We start from the raw sequence: 17,970 nt of genomic DNA on the forward strand, positions 1-17,970 counted from the left end.
GGTCCCATGTACCTAAATCATAACCACTCTTCAATAATGATCTGCTTTCAAGAAGAGCATTAATATTTTTCCTTTAATAAGGAAAATGAACTAAAGATAGATAATGATTAGCCTTGTAAACACAAGTTTTGGCCCAAATGGCTAATCTTGAGCACTCAGAGTACGGTTGACTGATGGCTTGTACAGCATGCCTCTGTAGCAGGTTTGAAAGTCTTTGGGGAAGGCTGGATGGTGAAATTTCAAGTTCTTGTTAATCTCAGTTTCACTGGGAAATATTTGAAAGCTCAAGTAGATAAATTCAGATCATGACATTTAATCAGGTCTACAACTGGCTCAAAACTGTCTTTTCCAAATCCCAAATCCAGTATTCTTGGCCCTCTGTCCCATTTCCCAAGTCCTTATCTAGGTTTGCTTCTGCTGGTAACTTAAAAGCATGAAGTAAGCCAAGGTAGATGGGAACCCTCCCTGAATAAATCTGAATGTTGACCCTTCTTAAATAAACAGAGTAGGGCAGATTCTACTCTGCAATGAATGTGACCTCTTTCAAATCCCCAGGGATAACTAGTTAAAGTGTGACTTAGAAAAAAAAATGACCTAACATTTAAGTGACCTTGTACTGGAAATGTTCTCCTTCCTAATTTGTTCTTTTTATACCACAAAGCTATGGGAAGGGTCAAATGAGATCGTATATGAAACTGCTCCAGACACAAAGACAAAATTGAATTGCTTTGTGCTGTTAAGACTGGTATTGTTGCATGAGATTTGAATCTAATGTTGGTTAAGTTTGGAAACAATTTTAAAACTTTAATTTTTTGACCCATATATTTTAATAAATTTTAAATTTCCAAATTATTTTTTATTTTCAGAAAAGAAGATACTACAGAGAGTCCCTATCTCTATCACCCAGTTCCTTTAACATTAAACATCTGATATCACCAAAGCTCGTTTGTCAAAATTTAAGAAACCAATCCTAGTAGTTACTCTTACCTAACTTCCATGCTTTATTCAGATTTCATCAGTTTTTACACTAATGCCCTTTCTTCTGTTCCAGGGTCTGATCTGGGATATACTACATTCAGTTGTCGTATCTCCTTAGTCAGTTTTGGTAACCATTTCTTAGTCTTTCCCTGTTGTTCATGAACTTGACTGTTTAGAGAGATACATCGTGGTACACTTGTCAATTTGGGTTTCAATGCTTCATACTTTTTTTTGTTGACTTTTGTTTACACAAAATTTTACCCAAATGCCTTCTTCTTTTTTTTTTTTTTACTATAAAATTGTCCATTAAAAATAGGTTTCAAGAAGAATCACGGAGAAGTAAATCAGTCTAAATAATAAAATTACACCATAATTTTCATAAATTCCTTGCTATGGAAAGTCCAAATACCTTACAGATACTCTTTTCCCAGATCTCAATACATGACTATTAAATAAATACCAACTGATAGATCATGTTTGCTAAATTTAATAGAAGAACCACAGTGACATCAGAGAAGTGTGCCAAATTAAATGAATTTAAGCTGTATGATGTTGAGATGAATTCATGTTGTTGATATTAACACATCACTTGATTATTCACCTGCATAATGGTTTTACTTTTCAAAAATACCATTTATACTTTAATACACAGTCAACAAAAAGTGATATATCCAGCAAAATTTAGCTAAGCACATTGTAAGTAAAATTGATTAATCTTGAAAAATGAATTATTTAGTTGATAATATAGTTAAAAGGGCTTCCCTGGTGGCTTAGTTGGTAAAGCATCCACCTGCAATGCAGGAGACTGCTTGCAATTCAGGAAACCTGGGTTCAAAACCAAAGGAAATGAAACACTGGCAACATTTAAGGGACCTCACTTTTCCCTCTCTCTCTCTCACACACACTCCTCAAGCATACATATCACACACACATACAATGACTTAGTGGAAACTTGATTAAAAGTACTTAAGTAAAAGACCATGAAAATCATGCATAAGGACAAAAAAATAAAATGATTATTTTATGATTGGAACATTATGAAATTTAGTTCCAAAAATGCTAAAAAATATTCAATTAAATGGCTATTAATCTGGGGATAGTTTAATTTAAAGAACAAAGTAGGTTTCTTTCATGAATAAAGAGATTAAAGAGAAACACACTGTGATGGGATCAGGAATGATCAAGAACTCTTTTTTTCCATCCTCACTTTCATAAGTGTAGCTCAGAATCATTTCTGTGTATTTAAGGAAATTCTCATCTTCTTTCTACAGCTGTAACTTTCAGGAAAACCATCTGCAATCAGAGTATTGATGAGTTCTGAAAGGAAAAAGCCCATTAGTCACTTTCAGATAGATCATCATACTAATCTATTCACCTTTCACATTAAGCAGATTGGTTAAAAACAAGCTTTTGCAATTTTGCTTGGAATTCAGGAAAACAAGGAGAGAAAATAAGATACACAAAGCTAAGTAGCCTTGCCAACGTTTTCCAGTAAATCCTTTACAGATCAGTCACTGCTGTCAAAACCTGAGGCAAAAAACAAAAAGAATAAAACCTGAGCCAGAGGTGCCAAAAGAGTAGTTTAAGTGCCAGGGTCTCTTGTATTTTTGTAATTCAAACATTTCAAAATATAGAAATTAATTGTGCTACTTTCCAGTTATGCACTAAATACTATTTTAACAAATTATTTCCTGTCAAAGTACCATTATGTTCTTGTTATTAGGAGACTAATAAATATACACATTCATACAAGTTTTTATGCTAAAAGATGTAACTACTATTTTTTAAGAGGTATCTTTCATTTTTAGACATGAATCAAATCTGATATTTTAAGGAATATTTTATAAAAAGCATATGACAGAAAGTCATGCAGAAACACTATTTCAATCTCTGTGTTCTAAAAGTACTTTGAACTTACCTCATGGGATTTTTTCCATTGTTTTGTATCAGATTAAACCTACTGAAATTGAGACATTAATCATTCTGATCTACAAAAATGGCCATTTTATATGGTTTAACTTCTTAGCTGCACATGTATCTATTTGTTCCCCAACTGCAAGCAACCTGAATGTACATGACTATACATTATTTGCCTTTCTATCTCAAGAATATAGCATGCAGGACAGACAAATAGCAGATATACAATAAATGTTTATTATTCTCAAACGAATAAATGAACTGATCTCAGAATTTAATACATTTAAAATAAATTGGTGAAGGAAGGTATAGCCTCCTTTCTGGGATGTAGCCCCAATAAGGACAAATACCCCATTCAAAAGAAAGCAGAGGGTTGCTTTATTTTGCTTCATTTGTATTTTAAAGTTATGCTTCTACAAGGACAAATAGATGACTGGCTATGTATTTTACCCTCCTATATAAATTTTAATGTGTGGATATAGTTTAAAAGTGAAACATAATTACAGTTATAGAATTTCTACTCTTTTTACATACATTATATATCATACAAATAGGAACTATTGTAGTCCTGCCAGGTGTGATGGCATAACATATATGTGAATTCTGTATTTAGATACTTATAATTTGTGGAAAATTATATTAATGAAGGAAATACTTATCTCATTAGAGCTAAAGAAAATAGACTATAGTAATCTGTTGGGGAAATGCAATACAGAGTGGTTTTGGCTTAAGAAATTGGAAAATTCTCAATTTTTTCCCCGTTTTTACTCCTGTAAAGATATCCTTATTGTCATATGATTTAAAAAATTATACTCCTATATGCTGTACAACATAGGAATATAGCCAATATTTTATAATAAATGTAAATGGCTATAATCTTTAAAAATTGTGAAACAATATGCTGTATGCCTGAAACACACAATATTGGACATCATATACACCTCAATAAAAAAATCATATTCCTTGTATTATTCATTGCCTATTCACCTGCATGCCTTTCTGTCTAAGCAAAACCTGCTTCTCCAAGGCTGATAACAAGGCTTGTTTATGAGATACAGAGGGCTTCCCAGGTGGTGCTACTGATAAAGAACCCACCTGCAAAGGCAGGAAATATAAGAGATGCTGGTTTGATCCCTGGGTAGGGAAGATCCCCTGGGGGAGAGCACAGCAACCCATTCCAATATTCTTGCCTGAAGAATCCCATGGACAGAGGAGCTTGGCGTAGGGTCCATAGGGTTGCAAAGAGTCAGATATGACTAAAGCGACTTAGCACACACATGAGATAAAGAACCTAGCCTGGTGTTCATTTTTGCAGTGCCAGGCTGAAGAGTCCCCCAGAAGTGCTTGCTTAGGGAACTCTGGTACTGGAGAGATAACACAGGAACTTTCTATTTATATTTAATAGTACTTATTCTACGCCTGGCATTGTAGTAGGCAGTGTGCCTCAGCTTCAGGAATGTAGTGTGGAAGAGACAAAAAATAAACAACTTTCCCATCTATACTGTCCAGTAGTGATCAAATAGAATGAGTGAAAACCCACTCATCTTAAAAGAAAAGCATGTGAGGGTAGCTGCCCTTTAGGTAGGGTGGTCAAAAGAGGCCTCTCCAAAGAGGTGCTATCTGATCAGAGCCCTAGATGAAGCAAGGGAGTGAGACGTGCAGATACCTGAAAGAGCCATGGAATAGCAATGATGGTGCCCCAGGTGCTACTTGGAAATGCCTGGACATGGCACCAGAGTGCTGGCATTCAGCCACACTGGTTTCTTTTAGCTTACTTTCCATCAGATTCTGTCCAACCAAGTCATCTGAAGTTCACCAGATTACTCTCTGGGAACTTTTCCCATATTCCATGTTCACCTCCAAGAAAGACATTTTGTGCAGAGGAAAACATCTGAGGAAGTCAGTCTTGGGTCCTATATATTCCTGGCATTTTGCTAGTTCAACCACTGTAGACAAGTGTCACCCAGTTTTCCATGGAATCATTGCCCTCCAGAATCCAGATAAGACTCCAGGGCTCTCTCTGAGCTCTGCAGCTGCCTCTAGAAACCCGAGAAAGCCACATCAGCGGAGACCCTGGTCGGACAAAGAACCTTCCATGGAGCAGGCGGTGTGGGAGGGCTCTGCCTTGTACCAGGGCTCTCACACACTCACACCAGGCTTCACACACCCGCAGAGCCCAAGGAGACAGCAGTCAGTTTCACAACAGTGGAGTTCATTCATGCTTTCTTGTTCAGTGAAGTCCCATACCTTTTGGGGAATATAAAGATCAATAAAATATGTCAGTTCTCCAGTTTATGATTTAATGGATGAGATGGATAATGTTCCTGTAGTACTAAATATTATGAGTGGTACATGGTCTAAGGCAGTATGAAAAAATAAGAGGCTGACTTCAATTGGAGACATGAAATCAGGTACTATGTAAAGTGTCCAACAAAGTGCCCAGCAGGTAGTAAACACTCAATGATTTTTGGTTATTATACTACAATCAGGATTGGCCTCACATAGGAAGCAGCATTTGAGACAAAGTAGGATTGGCAGACATATCATAGGATGCCCAGTTAAATATATATTTCAAATAAACAACAACAATAAATTTTTAGTCTATGTCCAAATATTGAATGGGACATACTTACACTAAAATATATTTGCTGTTTATCTGACATTCAAATTTAACTGGGCATCCTAGTTTTTTATTTGCTAAATCTGGCAACTCCTTAGAAAAGAAAATTCGATAAAGAGCAGGGAAATAAATGAGCAGGTCCAAAGTTACAGAAACTGAAAACAAATAATATTTTCATGGCATTTTAAATTTTCCAATAATTGTTAACACTTACTACTGAGTACTTACTATGTGACAATCTGAGGGCTTTACAAAGATTAACTTATTTATTCTTCATAAAAATGTGTGGCAAGTTATCACTAGGAGGAATCTGAGGCATAAAGAAGTAGAGTACTTGTCCAGAAGCAGAGCTGGGAAATGGTGTAGCTGGGATTGTGAATCTAGGATATTTGGCTTCAGGGGCTGCCTGTCCTAACCATTCTGGAGAGAGGGAAGTCATCTCTGCTCACAGTAAGCTTATCGAAGCCCTTCAGGATCAGTTCATCGTCACAGTCAGTCAAAAGTCAGATCCACCAACCATCATTCCTATGTAAACTGAAATCTCAGTTGTCAAATCCCTACCTCCTGGTGGGCTATGGCTAGCCCATCTCTGCCACCTCTGTATTCTTTCAAGTACTCCAAGAGTAGGTCCTCCCACGTTCCCCCTTGCATTTCCAAAGTCACTGTGTTCCTGGAATATGGAATTTTCCACGAACTGGGCTACCTTTGCAATAGCTTATCAGAAGCAAACAAGCTTGGGGAATTGAGCAAGAAATTCTAGGACAACAACCTTACAGAAGGAGCAAGGGATGCAGGGTGCATGTTGACTCTCTCAATGGGACAAAGATAATGATTAATCAGACCTCCTGCAGATTTAAATGGGATGCGGACTGGAAGAGGAGGCAGTCTTCCTTTCTTTCAGCTGGGTGCTCCTCTTGAGTCAGCCCTATCCACGGCAGAGATGTTTTCCGTGAGGGACCTCTGCCTGGTCCTGAGTTTGGTGGGTGCAATTAAGGTATGGCCTTCTCTATTTCCTTTTCTCTTTCTTTCTGGTGTTCATTCTACAAAGAGCTTGCAGGTCTGAGTCAGCTATGTGTATGTCATCACACACTGCTGGCTTTATAAACTGTAGCCTGGGGAGGGAAGTTCCCAGATGGGACTGACATCTCAAGAATACAGGGAATATGATCCTAAGAAAGAGACTTAGCTGGACCAAAGTGTATAAATTCACAGGGGAAGCTTCTGCACCTGTAGCTTGGTTTTATATTGTTTGTTTGTTTTAAAGAGAAGAAATATTTGCTATCTTTGTTGCTGTAAAGACTTGGGATTGCTAGCTAACAGAACATTCTTATCATAAGAATTTTTAATCTAATTATTAATTTCTATTTGCCCATAACATGCAGAGCAATGGTTTAATGTAGCTTTTCTAAAAGTTTGTTTTTGTGTTTAAGACAAAAGAAAATTAGCTATTTTTGAAAACAAATTACACAGCAAAATCAGAAGAGATTAATTGATAAACCAGTATGCTTTTTGGAAGAAATTGTATGCTTTTAAGATAATCACAAATATTGCAATAATTCCTAAAGTTTGACTACAGAGATTTACAGAAAAGAAGACAAACTTTATTCAACAATACTTTTGAAACACATTAATCTTATGAAAACATGATAAATCTGTTCTAAAAATTCAGTTACTTCCAGGCTATGAACTATCCTGGTTTCTTTCTTTCTCTTTACTGCTTATAAACCCTACCAGAGTAGAAGAAACTAAAGAATATTTCTAACATAATTTTCTCCCTTACAGTAAGCAATAAATAACCATTTTTATAGGAAATAAGACTAACAGCATTTGCTAAAGTTATATTTTGCATAATGCATACATTTCATTTATTTCTCCACTATTGGCATAAATATTTAATTTTTACCTGTTTTTATTATCCTGTCATTTTATTCCAAAGTATGTCTAAATTTATAATTTTATTTTTTAAACAAAAAGATTGTACTTTTTCCTTTAAATAAATTGCTCTTGATTGCTTGACATTACTATACATTGCTCACATTACTATTATCGGGGTTTTTTTAATGAGACAGAAAATACTAACTAATTATAAAAATAAACTACTGAGGGCTTCCCTAGTGGCTCAGTGGTAAAGAATCCACCTGCCAATGCAGGAGATGCAAGAAATGCAGGTTCAGTCCCTAGTCTGCGAAGATCCCACACGCCACAGAGCAACTAAGCCCATGCTCCAGAGCTACTGAGCCTGTGCTCTAGAGCCTGGGAACCGCAACTAGTGCAGCCCGAAAGCTCTAGAGCCTGTGCTCCACAACAGGAGAACCCACGGCCACACACACCGTAAGTGGAGAGCATTCCCAAAACTAGAGAAAAGCCAGCACAGAGAAAATAAATAAATAAAGTTATAACAAAAATAAACTACTGAGATCACAAAACTCCCTGCAAGTTGGTGGTACAAAATAAAAATAGTTAAAACATAAAATCAACATTGATGTATTAAGTTATACCATTTTGTTGGAAGAATATTTATATATCCTATTTCACTCATTGATACCAACAGAATTTTTTTTTAATTTTTATTTCTAACTATAAGATGTTCAAAAAAAGTTGACAGTCTTGGACCTTTTTTTTCTTTCAGTATACTTTTCATTTCAAATAAAAGAAATTATTATGTGAGTAACCCTAAAAGCATTTCTGAGTATGAATTGGCCACATGTGTGTCCTCAGTATATGCTTGTTTAAATTTTGGACCCATAAGGTCGTTGTAGATATTTGAAGGAGACACAGACCTGAAGTATAGGTTTTTTCCTACTAAAACAGGAGTTAGAGGAGAGAGAACTCTTGGGTTTCTCCATTATTTTTCTATCTCCAGGTATGAATGAAAATGTAAAAGTAAATTTTAACTGTTTGTTGATTCAAATAATTTTTCTTTTACAACAGATCCTTTAAAACTCCTAACATTTACTAAAGGTTTGATTAGTGTCAAACACAGTTAAGGTTTATACACTAATCTCCTTTAACCTCACAACTCCACAAAATGGGCCTTAAGGATTTTCATCCAAAAGATAAGAAAACTGAAGCTTATAGAGCCCCTTGGATCCCTTGCTCAGGATTTATAGGCATGCCAGTGTCTCCTCTTTATCTGCTTAAAGATCACCTCTCTCTTTCGTGTGTGTTTATAAATCGTTAAAGACAGAAGATGGTAGTGATCCTGCCAGTGGTGACTTTTTAGCTGAAGGAGGAGGGGTGCGTGGCCCAAGACTTGTGGAAAGACAGCAATCTGCCTGCAAAGAGACAGGCTGGCCCTTCTGCTCTGATGAAGACTGGGTAAGCCATGGGCATGGGGACTGGGGCAGGAGAGTCCTTTCCTGGGCACACAGATTGAATCAGGACAGTCCTTCCTGACCTGCTGGCAGTGCATGCAAGCTGCCACCTCAGGTCACTGAAAACTTGTCCAGTAGGAAATAACCTAATTAACCTACATTGCAAATAAAAGAAGACAAGTAGAAAAGAACCTAGTCCTGAGAGCACTGCTTAAATCACCTCCCAGACTCTGGGGCATTGGTGGGATTAACAGATTGGATTATAGCTGCATGTTCAGACAAGTACTACGAACCTGAGTATTAGGGCCTCCAGATTTCATGGGTCCTAATTTATGGTTAAGCGGACCCTCATTCCAGAATTTCTTTAGGATTTCCGACTAGCCCTCTTAAAGTACTTTTAGGGCAAGAAATGATGTGAAGAGACTGAAGAAGAGAACAGTGGGGGCTCACAGAAACCTGCAAAATTTTACTGGCTCTGAAAGACAGACTATTTCATTAATTTTTTTTAATTTACTGAAGTGTAGTTGATCTACAATATTATTTTAATTTCTACTATATAACAAAGTGACTTAGTAATACATATGTGTATTCTTTGTCACACCCTTTTCCATTATGATTTCTCACGGGATATTGACTATAGTCCCTAGTGCTATACAGTAGGACTTTGCTGTTTATGCATCTTGCATATACTAATTTACATCTGCTAATCCTAGACTCCTAATCCATCCCTCCTCCACCCTCCCCCACCCCTCAGCACCCAGAAGTCCATTTCTGAGAGATAGACTCTTAATTTTTCCTCCTCGTTTCCAGAATACAAAATGCCCTTCTGGCTGCAGGATGAAAGGATTGATTGATGAAGTCGATCAAGATTTTACAAGCAGAATAAATAAACTAAGAGATTCACTATTTAATTATCAGAAGAACAATAAGGACTCTAATACATTGACCAAGAACATAGTGGAACTAATGAGAGGGGATTTTGCCAAAGCTAACAGTAAGTATTACAGTTAGTGCACACAATAAAAACAACAAAAATCAGAAATAGATAGGATGTCTTGTTGTAGCAACTGTGATTTTATTCCAGGGTACTTTAAGTAGAAACACGTATCTTTATGATATCCCTGAATTTTAAGGAGGGGCCTTGTTTTAGTCATTTTTATCATGTAAAACAAGGTAGCTTAGCATTATTTTAGGTCACAAAGTCAGAATTTTGGACTGAAGACTAGAATCTAAGTGTGTTCTTTTTTAAGAGTATATTCTGCAAATAAGATGAGCCCAACATTTTGAGTAGATGTTTCTGTTTCTGCCTTACAAAGGAAGGTACTGAGAGGTCAAGGGACTTGCCCAAAGGCACAAAGCGCTCAGGTGGTGGGGCTGGGAGTGCAATTCAGACTCCACCGAGCTTCTTAGAAAGTGTTTTGCTTTTTAAAAAATATGGAGTCATGTTGTCTCTTTCTCCCAGGCCTAGCACTAAGTCTCATTAGGACCAGGAAACTTCAGACTTGCTCTGGGCATGGGCAGCAAGTTTAGTAAGAGACTCCAGCTCATGAAAACTTGCCTTCACTCTTTATATCATTGGGAGACTCAATTAATTTTATGGTGCAAGAGCAACTGGCAAATAAATGATCCTGCTGACTTATAAAAAAAGAAAGTTTACAAACAATTTCAAACCTATAGCTGGGAAGAAAACCTTTTCAGTAAGAAAATCCAAGAATATATTCAAGTTCCTTGATTAAGGATATAATGAAATAATTGGAATGTGATTAAACATTATTTTATCTCAATTATACCTTTAAATTTTCAGAGATTTATTTGAAGAATGCACCTTAATTTTCATGGATGACTGCAGGATATTGTCCAAATATCAAACACCTAATAGATTTGAAAATCACAAATTAAATGTTTAGAGTAGAAACTATTATAGAAGTAAAATGGGGAATATCCATAAGCAAATTGCCTTCTTTTTCTGACTAACACAAGCAAATCACTCAGCAGCTACTTCAGTATCCATATTTTCCATTTCAGACAATGATAATACATTTAAACAAATATCAGAAGATCTGAGAAGCAGAATTGAGATCCTGAGGCGCAAAGTCATAGAACAAGTACAACATATCAACCTTCTGCAGAAAAATGTCAGGGATCAACTGGTAGATATGAAACGATTGGAGGTGAGTAACGATGTGGCTCTGACTTCAGATATCCTTATTTTTGAGTAGCAAGGAAAGGAAGACAATAGTCATTCATTAAATGCCTACTTAAATGCCTGCTTGACGTAGAGCAATGCGTTATAGCTATTATCTACCAAAGTAGGTATTACGGATCCACTCTACAGATGAAAAAACAAGCTCAGTGCTATTAAGTAAAATCTCCAAGAGCATGTAAAATGGTAATTTCAAAAGCAAATATTCAGTCTTTGCTTGTCTTATTCCAAGCCCTGCTTGTCCCTGACACCACTGTGTCTCTGAGTCTTCAGCTTCAGTCTCACAGAGGATCACATCATTAATGTTTCCTTTGGAGGGAATAACACTTTCCTCTTGATCTATTCTAAGATAAATCCAGATAGCTCCTATTGTTTATCCTGGCCAGCCTTACAATACCCAAGGTCTCTTCCACTGAGGATGGTTGGTAGGTCTCCAAGTCAAACCAGTTTCCAAAAAGTAAGTTAATTACTAAGAACTCAACAGACAGTTCATTTACAGCTACCTTTTTTCTTTATCTTTCCCCCCTCTCTCTAGGTGGACATTGATATTAAGATCCGATCTTGCAAAGGGTCATGCAGTAGAGCTTTAGAACATAAGGTAGATCTGGAGGACTATAAAAATCAGCAGAAGCAACTTGAACAGGTTATTGCCATAAACCTACTTCCCTCTAGAGACATTCAATACTTACCATTGATAAAAATGAGTACAATTACAGGCCCTGTTCCCAGAGAGTTCAAGAGCCAGCTCCAAGAGGCCCCTCTAGAATGGAAGGCACTGCTGGAAATGCAGCAGACGAAAATGGTGTTGGAAACTTTCGGTGGCGATGGACATGCCAGAGGAGACTCTGTATCTCACGGAACAGGATTAGCACCAGGAAGTCCCAGAAAGCCTGGAACCAGTAGTATTGGAAATGTGAACCCTGGGAGCTATGGACCTGGAAGTAGTGGCACTTGGAACCCCGGCCGCCCCGAGCCCGGAAGTGCTGGCACCTGGAACCCCGGCCGCCCCGAGCCCGGAAGTGCTGGCACCTGGAACCCCGGCCGCCCCGAGCCCGGAAGTGCTGGCACCTGGAACCCCGGCCGCCCCGAGCCCGGAAGTGCTGGCACCTGGAATACTGCAAGCTCTGGATCTTCAAGTTTTAGGCCAGATAGCTCAGGTCATGGGAACATTAGGCCTTCCAGTCCAGACTGGGGCACCTTTAGAGAGGAAGGAAGTGTAAGTTCAGGGACAAAGCAAGAGTTCCACACAGGTAAACTTGTCACTACTAAAGGAGATAAAGAGCTTCTGATTGATAATGAGAAGGTCACCTCTGGTCACACAACTACCACTCGTCGTTCATGCTCTAAAGTCATTACAAAGACAGTTACAAATGCCGACGGTCGCACAGAAACGACCAAAGAAGTGGTAAAGTCTGAAGATGGTTCTGACTGCGGTGACGCAGACTTCGACTGGCACCATAGTTTGTCTACGAGGGGTAAACTAGATGATTTCTTTCTTAGAAACAAGGATGATTTCTTCACCCGTAGTTCACACGAGTTTGATGGTAGGACAGGCTTAGAACCCGATGTTGCAGCCTTAGGGGAATCGGGCTCTTCGAGTAGTAAAACTTCAACTCACAGCAAACAGTTTGTAAGCAGCAGCACAACTGTCAACAGAGGTGGCTCCGCGATTGAAAGCAAGCACTTTAAAATGGAAGATGAGGCCGAAAGCCTAGAGGATCTTGGCTTTAAAGGAGCACACGGCACCCAGAAAGGCCATGCTAAAGCTCGTCCTGCCAGAGGTATCCACACTTCTCCTTTGGGGGAGCCTTCCCTGACCCCCTAGACTAAGTTCATTACTCCTGCAACGTGTCTCCCATAGCACCTTTTACTTCTTCCTTAGTCCTCTATCCTGCTTAATTGAAATTACATGGTTTTGTTTGTGTGTATGTGTGTGTATATATGTGTGTGCGCACGCGTGCTAGACTGTAAGTTCCATGGGGGCAGGGACTTTGTCTATCATGTTCATTTCTGTATTCCCAAACGCCTAGCAGTGTGGAGTCAGCATTCAATAAATACATGTTATATGAATGAATGAATTAATCCTTCTGGCACTCAATTTTTAAATTTGTTTATTCAAATTCTTTTACCACTCAGAATGTGTGCTGTTGGAAATTGTCACTAACATATTACTCATATTTTTAGTGTATGGCTCGGGTGACATTGAGGTCAGGTTAAAAATAAGTGATATTAGTACTAAATGCTAAAGATATCTTTGCTGATTACTTGTCATTAATCAGTATGTGGAAGTGAAATTACAAATTCATTGAGAAAAAGCCCCCTTGCAATTTGTACATATAAATGCTATTGACTTGCATAAGTTCCATCCCTGTGTAAGCACATCCTTTCTCTTTAAAGAGAAGGAAGAATGGAAGGAAGGAAGGGAAAGGAAGCCAGTTACTTTCATTTAATCTAGGCCATTTAACTTTGTAAAGTTAAATGAGAGAAATTTCTTCCAACCAGCTTAATTTTTTTTTTTTTAGACTGTTATGATGTCCTCCAAACACATCCTTCAGGTGCCCAAAGTGGCATTTTCAGTATCAAGCTACCAGCATCCAGTAAAATTTTTTCTGTTTATTGCGATCAAGAGACCGGTTTGGGAGGATGGCTTTTGATCCAGCAAAGAATGGATGGATCACTGAATTTTAACCGAACCTGGCAAGACTACAAGAGAGGTTTCGGCAGCCTAAATGACAAGGGAGAAGGAGAATTCTGGCTAGGCAATGAATACCTCCACTTACTAACCCTGAGGGGCTCCATCCTTAGGGTTGAATTAGAAGACTGGGCTGGGAAAGGGGCTTATGCAGAATATCATTTGAGGGTAGGCTCTGAGGCAGAGGACTATGCCCTTGAGGTCTCCTCTTACAAGGGCACAGCAGGTGATGCTCTGATTGAGGGTTCTGTGGAGGAAGGGACAGAGTACACTTCTCACACTGGTATGCGGTTCAGCACCTTCGACAGGGATGCAGACAAGTGGGAAGACAACTGTGCTGAAGTCTACGGAGGAGGCTGGTGGTACAACAACTGCCAGGCAGCCAATCTCAATGGCATCTACTATCCTGGTGGCTCCTATGACCCCAGGGACAACAGTCCCTATGAGATTGAGAATGGTGTGGTCTGGGTCCCCTTCAGAGGTGCAGATTATTCTCTCAGGGCTGTTCGTATGAAAATCCGGCCCCTTGTGACACAATAGGCTGAAGGAGTGGAAGTGAGTGGACTCTATTTAGTGAAGAAGAGAAAAAATTAAGGAAGAGAAAGGAGATTCTTTACAGCCTACTAAAAATTCTCAGGTGCTATTTTATTATTCTTTGTACTGTAGCTAAATGTAACTGAGACATAGTAGTGTTTATAAAATAAAGTTACATGAGTTTTTAATCTTTAAGATAGTTCTGTGGGCTTTAAAATTTGTATTAAAATGCACCAAGGACACACAGTACATCAGTAAGAGGAAGTGAGATGGAAGGTCCTCTATGCAACGCTTAAGGGTGTAGTTTTGAGAATGTCTCCATTTCATACCACCCAAAGTCATAGGGTCATTGTAAAGCAAAAAGTAGTTTCATCTATTCTACTTGAATCGTTTTAAACCAATACCTTAAGTTGCAAATCACTGGACTGAACAATGGCTGGCCTTTGTTTAGGAATTTACAAGTTACTATGAACATTAATCTCCTCTGTTGGCAAGCAAATCCAGCAAGGCCGAAGGAGCATTCTTTCCTAACAGAAATAGAAACCTGTCTACTTTTTAAGACTTCCAATGAAGACCTTCAGATCAGATCAGTCCCTCAGTCGCGTCCGACTCTTTGCGACCCCATGAATCTCAGCACGCCAGGGCTCCCTGTCCATCACAAACTCCCAGAGTTCACTGAGACTCACGTCCATCGAGTCAGTGATGCCATCCAGCCATCTCATCCTCTGTCATCCCCTTCTGCTCCTGCCCCCAATCCCTCCCAGCATCAGTCTTTTCCAGTGAGTCAACTCTTCGCATGAGGTAGCCAAAGTACTGGAGTTTCAGCTTTAGCATCATTCCTTCCAAAGAAATTCCAGGGCTGATCTCCTTCAGAATGGACTGGTTGGATCTCCTTGCAGTCCAAGGGACTCTCAAGAGTCTTCTCCAACACCACAGTTCTAAAGCATCAATTCTTCGGCCCCCAGCCTTCTTCACAGTCCAACTCTCACCTCAATACATGACCACAGGAAAAACCATAGCCTTGACTAGACGAACCTTTGTTGGCAAAGTAATGTCTCTGCTTTTGAATATGCTATCTAGGTTGGTCATAACTTTCCTTCCAAGGAGTAAGCGTCTTTTAATTTCATGGCTGCAGTAACCATCTGCAGTGATTTTGGAGCCCAGAAAAATAAAGTCTGACACTGTTTCCACTGTTTCCCCATCTATTTCCCATGAAGGGATGGGACCGGATGCCATGATCTTCGTTTTCTGAATGTTGAGCTTTAAGCCAACTTTTTCACTCTCCACTTTCACCTTCAACAAGAGGCTTTTTAGTTCCTCTTCACTTTCTGCCATAAGGGTGGTGTCATCTGTATATCTGAGGTTATTGATATTTCTCCCAGCAATCTTGATTCCAGCTTGTGTTTCTTCCAGTCCAGCGTTTCTCATGATGTACTCTGCATATAAGTTAAATAAACAGGGTGACAATAATCAGCCTTGACGGACTCCTTTTCCTATTTGGAACCAGTCTGTTGTTCCATGTCCAGTTCTAACTGTTGCTTCCTGACCTGCATACAAATTTCTCAAGATGAAGACCTTAATGCACATTAAAATTTCTCCCTAGAGTCTAACCAATTTCTTTCAGAAAGTACATGGAAAAAAGCATTTAAAATCTTTTAAATATTTACAAGTAGTCCAAACACATTGAACTTAACACCTTAATAAAAAATCCCCACAGTTTTCATTTCACTTCATTTTTCACCAATCATAAAGTATGTTCTGTGATGTATTACTTATTAAAGTAAGACATTTTTTGAAACCACCTCAATATGATCTATATAAATATAGTCATACATTCAATATATTTACATTGGTCAGTATTTTATTGATCTAAGTTGCATCTTTCGTGGCCTTGGCTCCTGGCCCCAATTTTTAACTCACAGTTTCTTCTAGTGAGAAGCACTTGCCACTTACTCTTGAAAATGTATTAAAATATCACAAGCATATTGGGATCCCAGTACATTGCTCTCACTTGCATAAAGTTTCCATCCCAATGAAAATGCATCCTTTCTCCTAGGAAGGGACAAAAGGGAAAGAAGGACAGGAGGGAGAGAGGGAGAAGAAGGAGGTAGGGAGGAGGGGTAGGAAAAAGGAAAGGGCGCTGGGTGGTGCCTGGGGAAGTGGAAAAAAGGTAAGCAAAAGAGCTTGCAAATGAGTCACCTATAATGGTCCAATATTCCTGCATTTCCTTATGTGCTGCTGTGGCCCAGCAGCTAAAGAATCTGCCTGCAATGCAGGAGACCTGGGTTCGATCCCTGGGCTGGGAAAATCCCCTGGAGAAGGGAAAGGCTACCTACTCCAGTATTCTGGCCTGGAGAATTCCATGGACTATGTAATCCATGGGATCCCAAATAGTTGGACACAACTGAGCAACTTTCACAAATAAGTGATCTCCTCCAAATCTTACAAAAACAAGACCAGGGGCTGACTGTGGCTCAGACCATAAACTCCTTATTACCAAATTCAGACTTAAATTGAAGAAAGTAGGGAAAACCACTAGACCACTCAGGTATAACCTAAATCAAATCCCTTATGATTATACAGTGGAAATGAGAAATAGATTTAAGGGACTAGATCTGATAGATAGAGTGCCTGATGAACTATGGAATGAGGTTCGTGACATTGTGCAGGAGACAGGGATCAAGACCATGGAAAAGAAATGCAGAAAAGCAAAATGGCTGTCTGGGGAGGCCTTACAAATAGCTGTGAAAAGAAGAGAAGCCAAAAGCAAAGGAGAAAAGGAAAGATATAAGCATCTGAATGCAAAGTTCCAAAGAACAGCAAGAAGAGATAAGAAAGCCTTCCTCAGTGATCAATGCAAAGAAGTAGAGGAAAACAACAGAATGGGAAAGACTAGGGATCTCTTCAAGAAAATTAGAGATACCAAGGGGACATTTCATGCAAAGATGGGCTCGATAAAGGACAGAAATGGTATGGACCTAACAGAAGCAGAAGATATTAAGAAGAGGTGGCAAGAATACACAGAAGAACTGTACAAAAAAGATCTTCACGACCCAGATAATCACGATGGTGTGATCACTGACCTAGAGCCAGACATCCTGGAATGTGAAGTCAAGTGGGCCTTAGAAAGCATCACTAAAAACAAAGCTAGTGGAGGTGATGGAATTCCAATTGAGCTATTCCAAATCCTGAAAGATGATTCTGTTAAAGTGCTGCACTCAATATGTCAGCAAATTTGGAAAACTCAGCAGTGGCCACAGGACTGGAAAAGGTCAGTTTTCATTCCAATCCCAAAGAAAGGCAATACCAAAGGATGCTCAAACTACTGCACAATTGCACTCATCTCACATGCTAGTAAAGTACTGCTCAAAATTCTCCAAGCCAGGCTTCAGCAATATGTGAACTGTGAACTTCCTGATGTTCAAGCTGGTTTTAGAAAAGGCAGAGGAACCAGAGATCAAATTGCCAACATCTGCTGGATCATGTAGAAAGCAAGAGAGTTCCAGAAAAACATCTATTTCTGCTTTATTGACTATGCCAAAGCCTTTGACTGTGTGGATCACAATAAACTGTGGAAAATTCTGAAAGAGATGGGAATATCAGACCACCTGACCTGCCTTTTGAGAAATCTGTATGCAGGTCAGGAAGCAACAGTTAGAACTGGACATAGAACAAAAAACTGGTTCCAAATAGGAAAAGAAGTTCGTCAAGG

General features: G+C 38.9%; 1 protein-coding gene and 1 long non-coding RNA gene across 2 annotated transcripts; one reads left to right on the forward strand and one right to left on the reverse strand.

The window, feature by feature from the left end:
- Nucleotides 1–2,057: 2,057 nt before the first annotated feature.
- Nucleotides 2,058–5,142, reverse strand: LOC147354928 (uncharacterized). The gene is made up of 2 exons (XR_015144101.1): nt 4,562–5,142; nt 2,058–2,295 (listed from the first exon to the last, which is right to left on the reverse strand). It is a non-coding gene; the product is annotated as an uncharacterized LOC147354928 (long non-coding RNA).
- A 1,210-nt stretch (nt 5,143–6,352) lies between these two features.
- FGA (fibrinogen alpha chain) lies at nt 6,353–14,447 on the forward strand. Its single transcript, XM_086346215.1, has 6 exons — nt 6,353–6,509; nt 8,699–8,833; nt 9,640–9,823; nt 10,855–11,000; nt 11,568–12,813; nt 13,555–14,447. The coding sequence occupies exons 1-6, from the start codon at nt 6,378–6,380 to the stop codon at nt 14,262–14,264; spliced, it is 2,553 nt and encodes an 850-aa protein (XP_086202341.1). The 5' UTR covers nt 6,353–6,377; the 3' UTR covers nt 14,265–14,447.
- Nucleotides 14,448–17,970: the final 3,523 nt, after the last annotated feature.

The sequence above is a fragment of the Bos grunniens genome, chromosome 17 (assembly GCF_055505025.1).
Source record: "Bos grunniens cultivar Pamir isolate PY7600 chromosome 17, Bosgru_T2T1.0, whole genome shotgun sequence".
Taxonomy (NCBI): domain Eukaryota; kingdom Metazoa; phylum Chordata; class Mammalia; order Artiodactyla; family Bovidae; genus Bos; species Bos grunniens.

Coding starts and splice junctions, on each gene's coding strand:
- FGA (XM_086346215.1), top strand. CDS start 6,378: ATGCGGACTGGAAGAGGAGGCAGTCTTCCTTTCTTTCAGCTGGGTGCT. Junction 11,001..11,567: donor TAGATATGAAACGATTGGAG/GTGAGTAACGAT, acceptor CCCTCTCTCTAG/GTGGACATTGATATTAAGAT. Junction 12,814..13,554: donor TAAAGCTCGTCCTGCCAGAG/GTATCCACACTT, acceptor TTTTTTTTTTAG/ACTGTTATGATGTCCTCCAA.